This window comes from Gracilinanus agilis, chromosome 3 (assembly GCF_016433145.1).
Source record: "Gracilinanus agilis isolate LMUSP501 chromosome 3, AgileGrace, whole genome shotgun sequence".
Taxonomy (NCBI): Eukaryota; Metazoa; Chordata; class Mammalia; order Didelphimorphia; family Didelphidae; genus Gracilinanus; species Gracilinanus agilis.
In genome coordinates, this window is record NC_058132.1 from 89812701 (window position 1) to 89824890 (window position 12190).

At 34.0% G+C, this 12190-nt stretch overlaps 1 protein-coding gene across 1 annotated transcript; it reads right to left on the reverse strand.

Moving 5' to 3' along the window:
- Positions 1-10903: 10903 nt before the first annotated feature.
- Positions 10904-11836, reverse strand: LOC123238734 (olfactory receptor 51A7-like). Its single transcript, XM_044665939.1, has one exon. It carries the CDS (start codon positions 11834-11836, stop codon positions 10904-10906), a length of 933 nt encoding a protein of 310 aa, XP_044521874.1.
- Positions 11837-12190: the final 354 nt, after the last annotated feature.

Below are 12190 nucleotides of genomic sequence, written 5' to 3' on the forward strand. Positions count from 1 at the left end.
TTCTTTCTTTCCTTCCTTCCTTCCTTCCTTCCTTCCTTCCTTCCTTCCTTCCTTCCTTCCTTCCTTCCTTCCTTCCTTCTTTCCTTTATTTCTCTCTATATATCTCTTTCTGTCAGTTTCTTTCTATCTGTCTTCATCTCTGTCTCTGCCTCTCAGTCTCTCTCAGCTGTATAATGAATCTGTCTACTATTGAAGATTATGAAAGGATGTGGGACAGATCACCTAGAGAGTGAAGAGAATTATATGTGTTGATCAAAGTATACTTTGCATCTTTTTATGTTTTTCTTTTCCAACTCTACATTTGGAAAGAATGGATGTCCTCAATCTCATCACTTTAAGGATTTATATTAGATAAATAAATCCCTTTATTATTTATATTAGATAATATTATCTTTATTTATATTAGATAAATGAATCACATTCATAATGTCCTAGACCTAAGATTTATCCACCAACTTTTTATTTATTTATTTATGTGTTTGTTCGTTTGGCCTTGCAAGTGGTGGTTGTAATATAAAACTGAGCCTAGTGTCTTTGAACTCAGAACTTAAAACCTTGGGCCATTATGAGTTAGACAGATAAATTTATTTCAATTAGAAACGTAGATGAAATAGTAAGAAAATAAGTTAAGCCCCATTCCATTTGCCAGAACTCTCACCTTCCAAAATTCTGATGAAAGAAGAATGAAAAGGTTTCCATTTCTTTTTTCAACCTTATGCCTTCGTTAAAATATCAAAACAGAAAAACAGAAAGTCTTTTTCAGGGGACTTTCTCATAAACCCAGGTTGCTGCCATATCAACATGACAGTAGGACAATAGGATCTGTAGTAACAGGTTTAGACTTATAGAGAAGCAATAGTTAATTGGGGGTGGGGGGGAAGTCCATAATCTCACTATCATTGATGAAGCCTGAATGAGATCATTGAAACCTTGGATCTAGAACATCACAAGACCTTTCATCTCAGGTCCACAGATGAGATTCAGTTTCCTGACCTCTCCATCATTTCTCTTCTCTGTCTCTTCTCTGATGTCTTATGGTTTTCTCTGTTCTGATTCTAGGAGGTATTATCACTTAAAACATTATGACTTTGGGTCAGCTGGGTAGCTCAGTGGATTGAGAGTCAGGCCTAGAGAAGGGAGGTCCTAGGTTCAAATCCGGCCTCAGACACTTCCCAGCTGTGTGACCCTGGGCAAGTCACTTGACCCCCATTGCCCACCCTTACCACTCTTCCACCTAGGAGCCAATACACAGAATTTAAGGGTTTAAAAATGTAAATAAATCAATAAACCAATAAACATTGTGACTTTAAGTGATGTTTAACCCTTTGTGTCACATTAACCATTAACAAGTAAAGTGGTTTGTACATAATAGTCATTTAATAGATTTTTATTGTCTTTAAATTGAATTTAATCCTAGGATATACCTAATTTAGTCAAAATGACAACAAAAAACTTTAAGATTAAATATCCTGCTGCTACTGCTGCTGCTGCTTTTGCTGTTGCAGCTGTATTTGTGGTTGTGGTTGTTGTTATTGTTGCTGCTATTTTTCCAGAAAACTAACATTTGGCTTGGTTACCACTTGGATCCACCATTATGCCTTTGAAAAAATCTCCAGGGTGTTTTTCTTTCATATACACTTTTCTTCTAATTCCTATTTTTCCATTAAGTCCAAATTTCCTAACATTCCTTGTTGCTCTAATTAGCTTTCCCAGATAACATTTACAGTCCCATTTTGTTAACTAAATATCTAAGGTTCTCTACTAGGAACTATATGAAGACAAAAACAACAGTGAGTAAATTCAAGGATAATCTGATTATCTTGGAAATCAGCATGATAATGGAATCCTGGATTCCACCCCAGCTCTTTACATGCTTCTTCACACATATTCACATGAACACACACAATTTATCTAAGACATGATTTTTTTTAATGTTAGAATTGTATCAGACAAGGTAACTCTTAATTCTCTTTCCTTGATCAAAAATTATACAATACCTATGCAGGTGAAGTCTTCAAAGAGATAGGGCCATTCATCAGACTTTGAAAGTTATCTGAATTACTAGCAGAACTCATACTCAGAAGTTGTAATATTGCTTCAATGTATCAGGTATTATGTTTAAAAAGTATACAGATAAACAAAATTTAGAACTTTAATTTTGAAACAAGATGGTCAACAAGTTTAGCTTGAGTCATCCCTTCTAACAATAGAGATTTAGACTATAACTGGATGATCCTAGATGTTTTCATATATGAATTCAGTTATCAGTGTCCAAATATGATCTAGGACAATTTGGCTTTCTGAGAGTAACCTATCTTCTTTAAAAGATTAGAATCAGATATGTTGATGTTGTGGGATAGATTGATATTATTCTGGTTCTGGTTCAGGAGGGTACTCTCTTTCAAAGAATGAACAGGCTCTGATGAATATCTTTAAAAACAGAGAAATTAATTGAGTCAAATGGCCAGGAGGTACATGCAGGACCAAACTGCCTCTCTAAAGAGAAGTTTAGGATTTTATGTCCTAAAGCAATACTGTCTTTGTGACTTAGAAAAAAAAGGTGGGGAGGGGGAAAAATAAGGGGATAAACAAGAGAGATTAGGTGACATAGTGAGGTGCCTTGGAATGTGGTGCAAAAGCACAGGTATACATCATTCAAGATGTCCTGAGAATAAAGGTGGGTGAACAGCCTATCTTGGGGAACCTAATGATTTTTGAAGTGCAAACAGAAAGTAACCTCTGTGCTAAGACTCCTATCATAAAATTAGTGTAAATACATCTAAGACTAGATTTTTTGTTTATTTATCCTTCTCTTTGGCTGCACTAGGCCTAGCATTTTTCAGCCAGCACTGCAGATACAAGATTGGGAAATTCTTCAGATAATTTTCAGATAATTGAGAAGCAAACCCAATGCCATAGAACAAGTTAGGAAGCCAAAATGGAAATAAAGTTGAATTTTTCATCTTACTGTCCCTATCTCAAAGATAAAGTTGGAAATCAGTGAAATAAGTACTGGGGTCTGAATGTATACTGAAAATTCAAATGTGATTGGTTAATCAGTATCAGTGATCTCTGATTTGGGGGGCATCCAATGTTTGTCTAATTTTCAGAAAGCACAGGAGGGAATGTTCATAAAACATTAGGCCAGTGTACTTAAATATGATTTCAGGATAAAGTGTGCAACATTTAAATGGAATTTTATTATAAGCACTGAGAAAGTACTGTGGTGGTCACTAATTCCAAACTTGGGTTTATCAGGAGTAAAACTCACCCTCATTCTTCTACAGGCTATTTGTCTACTATGTCATAGATTTTTTCTATGGTCACTAGAGTTAGACATTTCTAAGTTCACTACGTCTGTAGTATCCTCCAGCCCTTATTGTTTCTCCTGACTTTCTGGTTCCTCCAGAGCCTGTATATTAAGGAGGAGACAAGGGGAACCCTATTTTCATTCCTTTTCAAGGTATACTACAAATTCATCCCCCATAGGATTTCATCTATTCTACTTCTAAGCTGAATATTTTCATCTCTTTCTGTATTCTCCACCACTCTGTTTTTTAATTCCCTTTTATGCTTTTATCACTATTCCAATAAGCATTTGCTATTTGTCTGGTTTCAACTTCATGGAACAAAGTGCCTCTCCCAGGTTAAGCTCATTTCCTCTATTGATCATATTAACCTTATCCTTGACTGACAACACCTGCCTCAGCATCTTCTCCCTGCCCCTCTCTGATTAGAATGATGGATGCTGGAATTTTAAGTTTCTTATAATGCTTTGCTTTACCAAGGGCAAAAGCAGAACTTTTGGATTCACTCCACTCTCCATCTGCTACTCTGCCTAGTTTCAACTTCAAAATGGAGCAAGATGTCCCTACATTGGGCATTTTTTCCACCTACCTTTCTAGCTTCCCTTTGTGTGTTGTCCCCCACCCCATTCCCCTTTAGATTATAATTCCTTGAAGGTAAGGTCAGTCTTTTTTTTCCTTCAATATTTACATTTTTATTGGAATATACTTTATTTTATTTGCAAGGCACTAAAGTAAAAGTCATTATGGAAGATAGAGCAACTAATACAGAAATAGAAATTAAATTTATTAGGTAGATCAAGTACCTTTAAACATCTACTATGTGCAAGGTTATGAGAGTACAAAAACAACAATGTCACAGTTGCTGTTCTTAAGAAACAAATAGAATGGGCCCAGAATGGTGCTAGGTGCTCTAGTTGTATAAGAGAATAGTATTGTTTTCTTTCAAATTAGGTAAAATCTTAAAGCATTCCAATAGTCAGTCTTTCTGACTGACAGCTGGCATAGTGTAAAGAAAATACCCTCTCTTTAGTTAAATTAAGTAGCATGCAGTAAGTGTTCTAGTCAACATATATTCCAAATAATTTTCTGAGTTTAAAACTTCAGAAGTTAATGACATCAATAAAGGCAAAATGTAAGCCCTACGCCTTAAGAAATTGGTAATAGAATCACATCCCTGATTCTATTAAGAATCTAGTGAATGATCTAGTCTCAGATGCTTTCTCAGTGTATGACTCTAAGCAAGTCACTTAAACCCTATTGCCTACATCTTACCCACTTTTCTGCCTTGGAATCAATACATAATATTAATTCTAAGATAGAAGGTAAAGGTTTTTTTAAAAAAAATCTAGTGGAAGAATCTGCTTTATTTATTTCCATTAAATAGGAATGAAAATTCTTTCCAAAATTAGTGATAAGTAAAAACTTAATTTATCACATATATTTATACCCTGAATTAAATTTTATTTAGTGGAAATATAATGGCATCTACACTCATAATTAGAGAGAAGTGCCTGCCACTTTATTCTAGAGAATAGAAAATTAGAAGGGTCTCTCATAAATCTTTTCTTCAACTCTATCAGAAATGTAGAAACTGAACTGAACTTAGTATATGGTTATCAAAAATGATTAATAAACATAGGAAATGATCAGAACACTTCATTCATCTTAAAGAGTAGATATGTAGGCACAGGAAAGAAGTTAAATCCCAGCCAACCCTCTCCTTAACCCTCATCCCTAGTGGTGACTTCAGCCTTGACATCATAAAACTCTAGGATCTCTGTACCTTCTCCAAACTTAATTTGTCTTAAAAAATGAATTTGAGGGTAAGTTCTCTTCCACAAAGTACTTTTCAAAGCTTATTCCAGGCATCAAAATTTCTAGCTATAGCTCTTGACAATAACACCCCAAAATGTCTTTCTTTTTATTGATTATAACCCCATTGCTAATACAGTGCCTGGAACACAGTAGATGCTTAATAAATATTTCTTGGATTGGCTAGAATCATTATAATGTAAGCTCCTTGAAGGCAGGGACTGTTTTTCTGCTGGTACTGCATGTTAGTACTTATCACAGTACCTAGAATATAATAAATGCTAAATAAATGTTGACTGGACATTATGCAATGGAATTCCATAAACATATCTAGATTTCACCAAAGATTATATGATAACTTTCAAGATTTAACTACAGACAAGATACACACACACACACACACACACACACACTAGGAAGAATGGATAAAGAGGATTCGAAATTGGTGGAATGACTGACCCCAAAGAAAAAGAAATGGATCATTTTCAGGCTGAAAGAAGGTTTCTAGGGGCATAGAATAAGTTTCTGAACTTGACTCTCTCGATTTTATAAAGTCAACCATGACTGCAAGAAAACACAATCAGCATGTTTTCTTACTTTCAAAATCATAAAGCTGAATAAAATAGACATCTTGGATTATAGGATCCAAAAAGGATCTGGGAAATTTAAGTGAATGGGTTAAATTCATTGAGGTGAAATGTAATTGGAATAAAAGTAGAATCTGACATGCATTTAAAATGTAAATGAATGATATAGGACCTGTTATTCATCTTACTAAAATGTTCCTAGTAATAAATTCTTCTAACACTGAAGATCAGTACTATTTTTGTCTATGGCTAGATTCTTATTGAGTTCAATTCTTCCCGACTCCAGGTCCAACACTCCATTTTTCTACATAACCTATCTGGCTATGCAGAAATGTGCAGATAGATGTAGGGGTACACACACCAATATGTACAAATATATTCATATATATTTGAATATTCTACACTAAGATTCTATCTAAAACTTGCATCTATATTCATTAGAAAAAATGATTAGTATTTCTTTTGGAGCTTTCTCTTTCTGGCTTTGGATATCAGAATTTTTTTTTCCAAATAAAAAGAATTTTACAGAGAAATTACTTCTGCATACCTTTGTTGAATAGGTATTATTTAAATTTTATAGTAGTTGATATAATTTGTATTTTGATAGAATTTACTTATAAATTTGTTTAGTTCTTTCCTTGTTCTTTTTAATTGACATGTAATTCATGAATATTTTGATTTCTCATACAAACACTGGATTTTGTAACTGAATAAAAAACAAAGAAACTCCTCTATTTCTTATTTAGGTAATTGCTACTTATTTATTTTTAATAATTGCTTATTTCTTTTAAAATATGTTTCCTGGCATATAATTTTTTGTATACTTTCTGATAATTATTCTTATTTCCTTACTCATGTGGAATCACCTTGTTCATTCCCATTTAAAAAATTTTTACCTTCACTTTTTACTTTTCAGAATATTTTTCTGTCTTAAAATTGCTATATGTTTTATTTATTATCTGTTCATATATGTCTTTATAACTGTTTTGTATGGATCTTGAAATGTGCAGATAGATGTAGTGGTACACACACCAATATATACAAATATATTCATATATATTTGAATATTCTACACTAAGATTCTATCTAAAACTTGCATCTATATTCATTAGAAAAAATGATTAGTATTTCTTTATTAAGACATCATATTATAAAATACAAAATGAGTCAAGGGCATGAATGATATAAGGATTACCTAAGGATCACTTCAATTTAACTGGTATGAATAAATGGGCAACAGTTTCCTGAACTTAGGAAGAAACAAATTGAGGCTATAGACTTGTAAGGACCAGAATGTGTGTGTGTGTGTGTGTGTGTGTGTGTGTGTGTGTGTGTGTGTGTGTGTGTATTTATATATACTGTATTAGAATATATATTTCTTTGTATAAATTCTCATCAATAAGTTGATTTTAAAACTTACTTAATTTAACTAACTTCCATGCATGTAATAAAATTTTTCATTGAATTATGGTGAAGAAATATTTTGTGTATCTATATTTTAATGTTTGTTATTTTATTACCTATCACATGATCATTTTCTATAACAGTAACATTGATCCTGAAGTCATATATGTTCTATAATATTCCCATTTAGAATTAATCATATCATTCATGTGTATATTTTAAGTAATAATCTGTTCAGGTATCTTCTTTTTTCCATCTATCTCTATAGCTCCTATGTTTTCACTCTTCTTTCATTGGCATTTAATCAGTGTGACAGCTTGTTTACTGTGTGTGTTTTAAATAGCTTTATTCTGTCTATGTATGAGATCATTGATTTAATTACTCATTATTTTCTTGCTAATCACATGTTTACCTTTCTTGATTTTCTACTATTGAAAGTGTTTGAATGTTTAATAACTTACTTACCTTTTTCACTAGTTTCTTTTGAGTAAATTACTTGTATTCATTTTTATTCCCCATGAAAGTTCAATTATTTTTTTATTATTTTTAAGAATATTTTTCCATGGTTACATGATTCATGTTCTCTTCCTCCCCTATTCTTTCCCTCCTCCTGGAGGTAACAAGCAATCCCACTGGTTTATACATGTATTATTGTTCAAAATCTATTTCCATTTTATTCATATTTGTAATAGAGTAATCTTTTAAAACCAAAACCCCCAATCATAAACCCACAGAACCAAGTGATGAATCAAATGTTTTTCTTCTGCATTTCTACTCTCACAGTTCTTTCTCTGGATGTGGATAACATTCTTTCTCATAAGTTCCTCAGAATTGTCCCAGATCATTGTATTGCTATTAGTAACAAAGTCAATTACAATTGATCATCCCACAACATCTCAGTTACTGTGTACAATATTCTGCTGGTTCTTCTAATTTCACTCTGCATCAGTTCATGGAGATTTTTACAGTTCTTATAGAAATCAAGCAGTTCATCATTCCTTATAGCACAATAGTATTCCTTCATCATCAAATGTCAAAATTTGTTCAGCCATTCCCCAATTGAGGGACATCCCCTCATTTTCCAATTTTTTTGCCACCACAAAAAACATAGCTATAAATATTTTTGTACAAACATTTTTTCTTATTATGTCTTTGGGATGCAAACCCAGTAGTGGTATAACTAGATCAAAAAGCATGCAGTATTTTAAAGCCCATTGGGCATAAGTGAAAGTTCAATTCTTGAAGAGTTATTTTGGAATATAAATGTTTTACTTTTTTCAAAAGACCGTATTATAATTTCAAATATTCTTTTTCAAAGAGGACATATTGTTCTGAGAAAAATGAATAGATTTTCATTGATAAATGAAGGTGTTCTCTTTCCTGCTTCAATATTTATTGTTTTAACTTTACATGATACATTTTTTGTTGAGTAGAATGGAAAATATTTGTTCTAGTTCTATGAAGTTTATGAACCCTATTTTTTCCTTATTTCAAATATTTCTTGAACTTTTAAAAAAGTTATTTTTGTATATTAATTCCTTCAAAGGCCTCCTATGATTCTTAAATTTTCTCTGAATAGTCCATCTAGAAATCTGGTTGAATTGAGTCCAATAGAATACATGATTTATTCAAATGCTTTTCAAATTTATTTTCCTGAGATACAAGTTGGACTAAATCACTTCACTAATTAATAATTTCTAGTTTCTTCTTATTTCCCCTAGAAAGAACATAGACTTCTATTTGGTACTCAAAATTCTTTACTTTTTAGCCTCAATCACAAGCAATCTTTCCCGACCTGGAACTATGACCTCAGTTTTTTCTCCTGCTAGTCCTCCTCATCCTGGATTGTGACCCAGAACTATATATGAGCAATACAACAGAATGCCATACACTGTGCCAGTGAAGCATCTTCCATAATCTCCTTCTAACCAATTTTATGACCCACTTATTGTCTTTCAGAGGAAGGCTTAGAAGCTCCCCTGAAGATAATGCCCTACCTCCACCTACATCCACCCCAGACATATTGCTGGTTTGCTGCGGTATGGCCTGCACCCCTGTGACTGACCAAGTTCTACTTTCACCCTCAGTGAGACACACCTTTCTTGCTGACCTTCTTAGAATGGGAAATCATTTCAATCTATCCTTTTGTTGGCACTTTCAATTCAGAATTCATTTTGAGTCATTATTTTAATGTTATTTGGAAAGGAATTTGGGAGAAATCAGGAGAGTTCCTTCCTTTACTCTGTAATATTGGCTTCATCCTCTTCAAAGAACTTCTAAATTCTCCAATCCATCTTTACTTCATGGTTATCCTTACCCTTAGATTAGATATAAAAGGAATAATTGTATTTCATCTTGATGTCTTACAAGACTATTTTTTGCAAATATGTCTTTTAAAAATGGATAACTTCTGATAGCACAAAGTACAATTATGTGATTCTCTTACTCTGAAAAGTGCCTGTAATAGATTTGCAAGAAAAGAAAAATCATAATGTTGATACTACTTATGGTGGTAATGTTGGCAATAACAATAGTGGTTGTGTTTATACAATGATACTTCAGTTGATGTTGGTTATTATTGGTTTCGGTTTTTGTAAAAATTTTCAGTGAAAAATTTGCCTCCATTTTTGCCTCAGATTTTGTTGGCCTGCCCACATGTCCTCGCTGCTAATTTAGCAAAAACAAAGAGCAACCCAGATCTTCTCCTTCTCCATGTTCCATTGTTTCTTTTTGTGTGAGCACCATCCCCAGTGTCTAGCCCAATGATGGGCAACCTTTTGACCTTGGTTTGTCAAAATTTGCAAAAAAAAAAAAAAAAAAACAAGCATAACTCGGCTGGTGTGTCACTTTGAGAAAAAACACATAATTTTGCTATATTTATAGTTTAAATCACAAAAATGTATAATTGTAACATATAACTGTATTTAATAAACCAAAATAGGTAAATTAATATAGGTAGAATTGTCATCTATCGTGCACAGAGTGTCTATACTACACTACAGTAAATGTTTCATCCTCCGCATGCGGCCCCAGACTTCTCTGTGTATGGCCTCATGTGGCCACGTGTCATAAAAAATGGCTACGTGTGTCATAGGTTTGCCATCACTGGTCTACCCAAACAATTGCATTCAAGTAGAAGTTCAGTCAAAGAGCCCAAAGCCCATGTCATTTTCGAACTCTTCGGAAGGAAGTAGCCCCTACCCTGACCCCTCCCCACTCTCACCCCTGTAGGAATGGAGTCCACCTTACTGCTCCCCTGCATGATCTTGTCCTTGATTTTTTTGCTGCTGAACTTGCTGATGACCTTGAGCTGTTCCTCATTTGCCTCAATGCTGATGCTGTCTAAGATCTTCTTCAGATCCTTGGAGTTGAGGGAGTCATTGCTGTCAAGGACATCCAAAAGGTTGGCAGCCTTGTAGTGCATCCTGATGGTCTGGGTTCAGCTCAGGTGCTTATTTATTCTTTAAATTAGTCTTTTATACTCATTTTATATTAATTTCTTATTGTTTTTAGTATTAAACACTATAGACTCCATGAAATATGTTTTTGGTATGTCTAGAATGAATTGATTGTATTTATATTTGAATCAAATGGAAACGAGTGCCTAGGTTTTCATTAGTTTCAGATTTCCTTGATTGTTTTCAAATTGATTATCAACAAAAACCAAGGTATCACTGTATTAATAAGGATAGTAATATTGGTGCTTTGAGAGAGTCCTCTATGCCACTGATATTTAAAGAAATATTCTTCTTCTCCCTTTATAATAACAACCCAAATCTGGCTCAATTGCCTCTACTTGACACCTAACCTCCCCAGGACTTTCTCCCGGATCTGCCTCGTCTTCACACAGTACACAATAGGGTTCATTAGGGGTGGCACCAGCAAGAAGACATCTGCAATGAGGATCAATGCCAGTGGTGACTTCTTACCAAAGCGATGCATAGAGGCCAAAGTAATGATGGGTACATAAAAGATGAGAACAGCACAGATATGGGAAACACAAGTGTTGAGGGCCTTGAGCCTTTCTCTGTGTGAACCAATACCCATCACAGTCTTTAGAATAAGTACGTATGATATAGCTATGAATACACTGTCAGACATCATACAGAGGGCAACAAAGAATCCGTAGAAAAAGTTGACGGTGTTATCAGAACAGGCTAACTTCATCACATCCTGGTGTAGGCAATAAGAATGGGACAAGAGACTTTTCTTACAATATGTCAGCCTCTTTAAAGTGAAGGGAAATGGGAGCACCAAAAGCATACTCTTAATGACAAAAACTAGTCCCATTTTGTAGACTCTGGCTCCAGTCAGAATAGAGCTATATCTCAGTGGGTTCCAGATGGCTAAAAAACGATCAAAAGACATGATCAGAAGGACTGAGGACTCCATATCAGTGAAGCCATGGATGAAGAACTCTTGGGCAAAACATGCATTGGGTGAGATTCCTGTGGCATTGAATAAGAAGATCCTTAGCATGGTGGGCAGGGAAGAGAGGGACAGACCCAGATCAGATACAGCCAACATGGAAAGAAAATAGTACATGGGCTCATGGAGTGAAGGCTCTGTCTTGATAATGAAAAGTATGGTACAGTTGCCCAGGATGGCAATTAGGTACATGAGACATATAGGAATTGAAATCCATATATGGAAATGCTCAAGTCCTGGGATGCCAATCAAGAAGAAGGTGGATATCTCGATATCAGAGAAATTATCAGCTGACATGACTAATCACAGGATATGGTCAGAGATCTGAAATGATAGTCAGAGAGTTGATTCTTTGCTCGTTTCTCTACTTTGATAGGTGAGAAGTTTGACAAGGAAAATGATGCTTCTGAAATCCATCTAAACAAAATCAATTGGGTTTGAAAATTAAATAAGATATTATTTGTAAGACTCTATATCTTACTGAATGTTAAACTTCTTCAAGAAAAAAAGCTAGATAATTTTTCATCTCTATATTTCCATTTAATTTAAAAATTATAAAATCTTTCAATTAGACATAACATTTGCAACATTTACCTGAAATTTTGAAGAAGCTTTGTTAATTAAAACTCAATTTTTGGTAACAGCTATATA

Excerpts from the sequence above, each read along its gene's own strand:
- LOC123238734 (XM_044665939.1), bottom strand. The coding sequence starts at position 11,836 with ATGTCAGCTGATAATTTCTCTGATATCGAGATATCCACCTTCTTCTTG.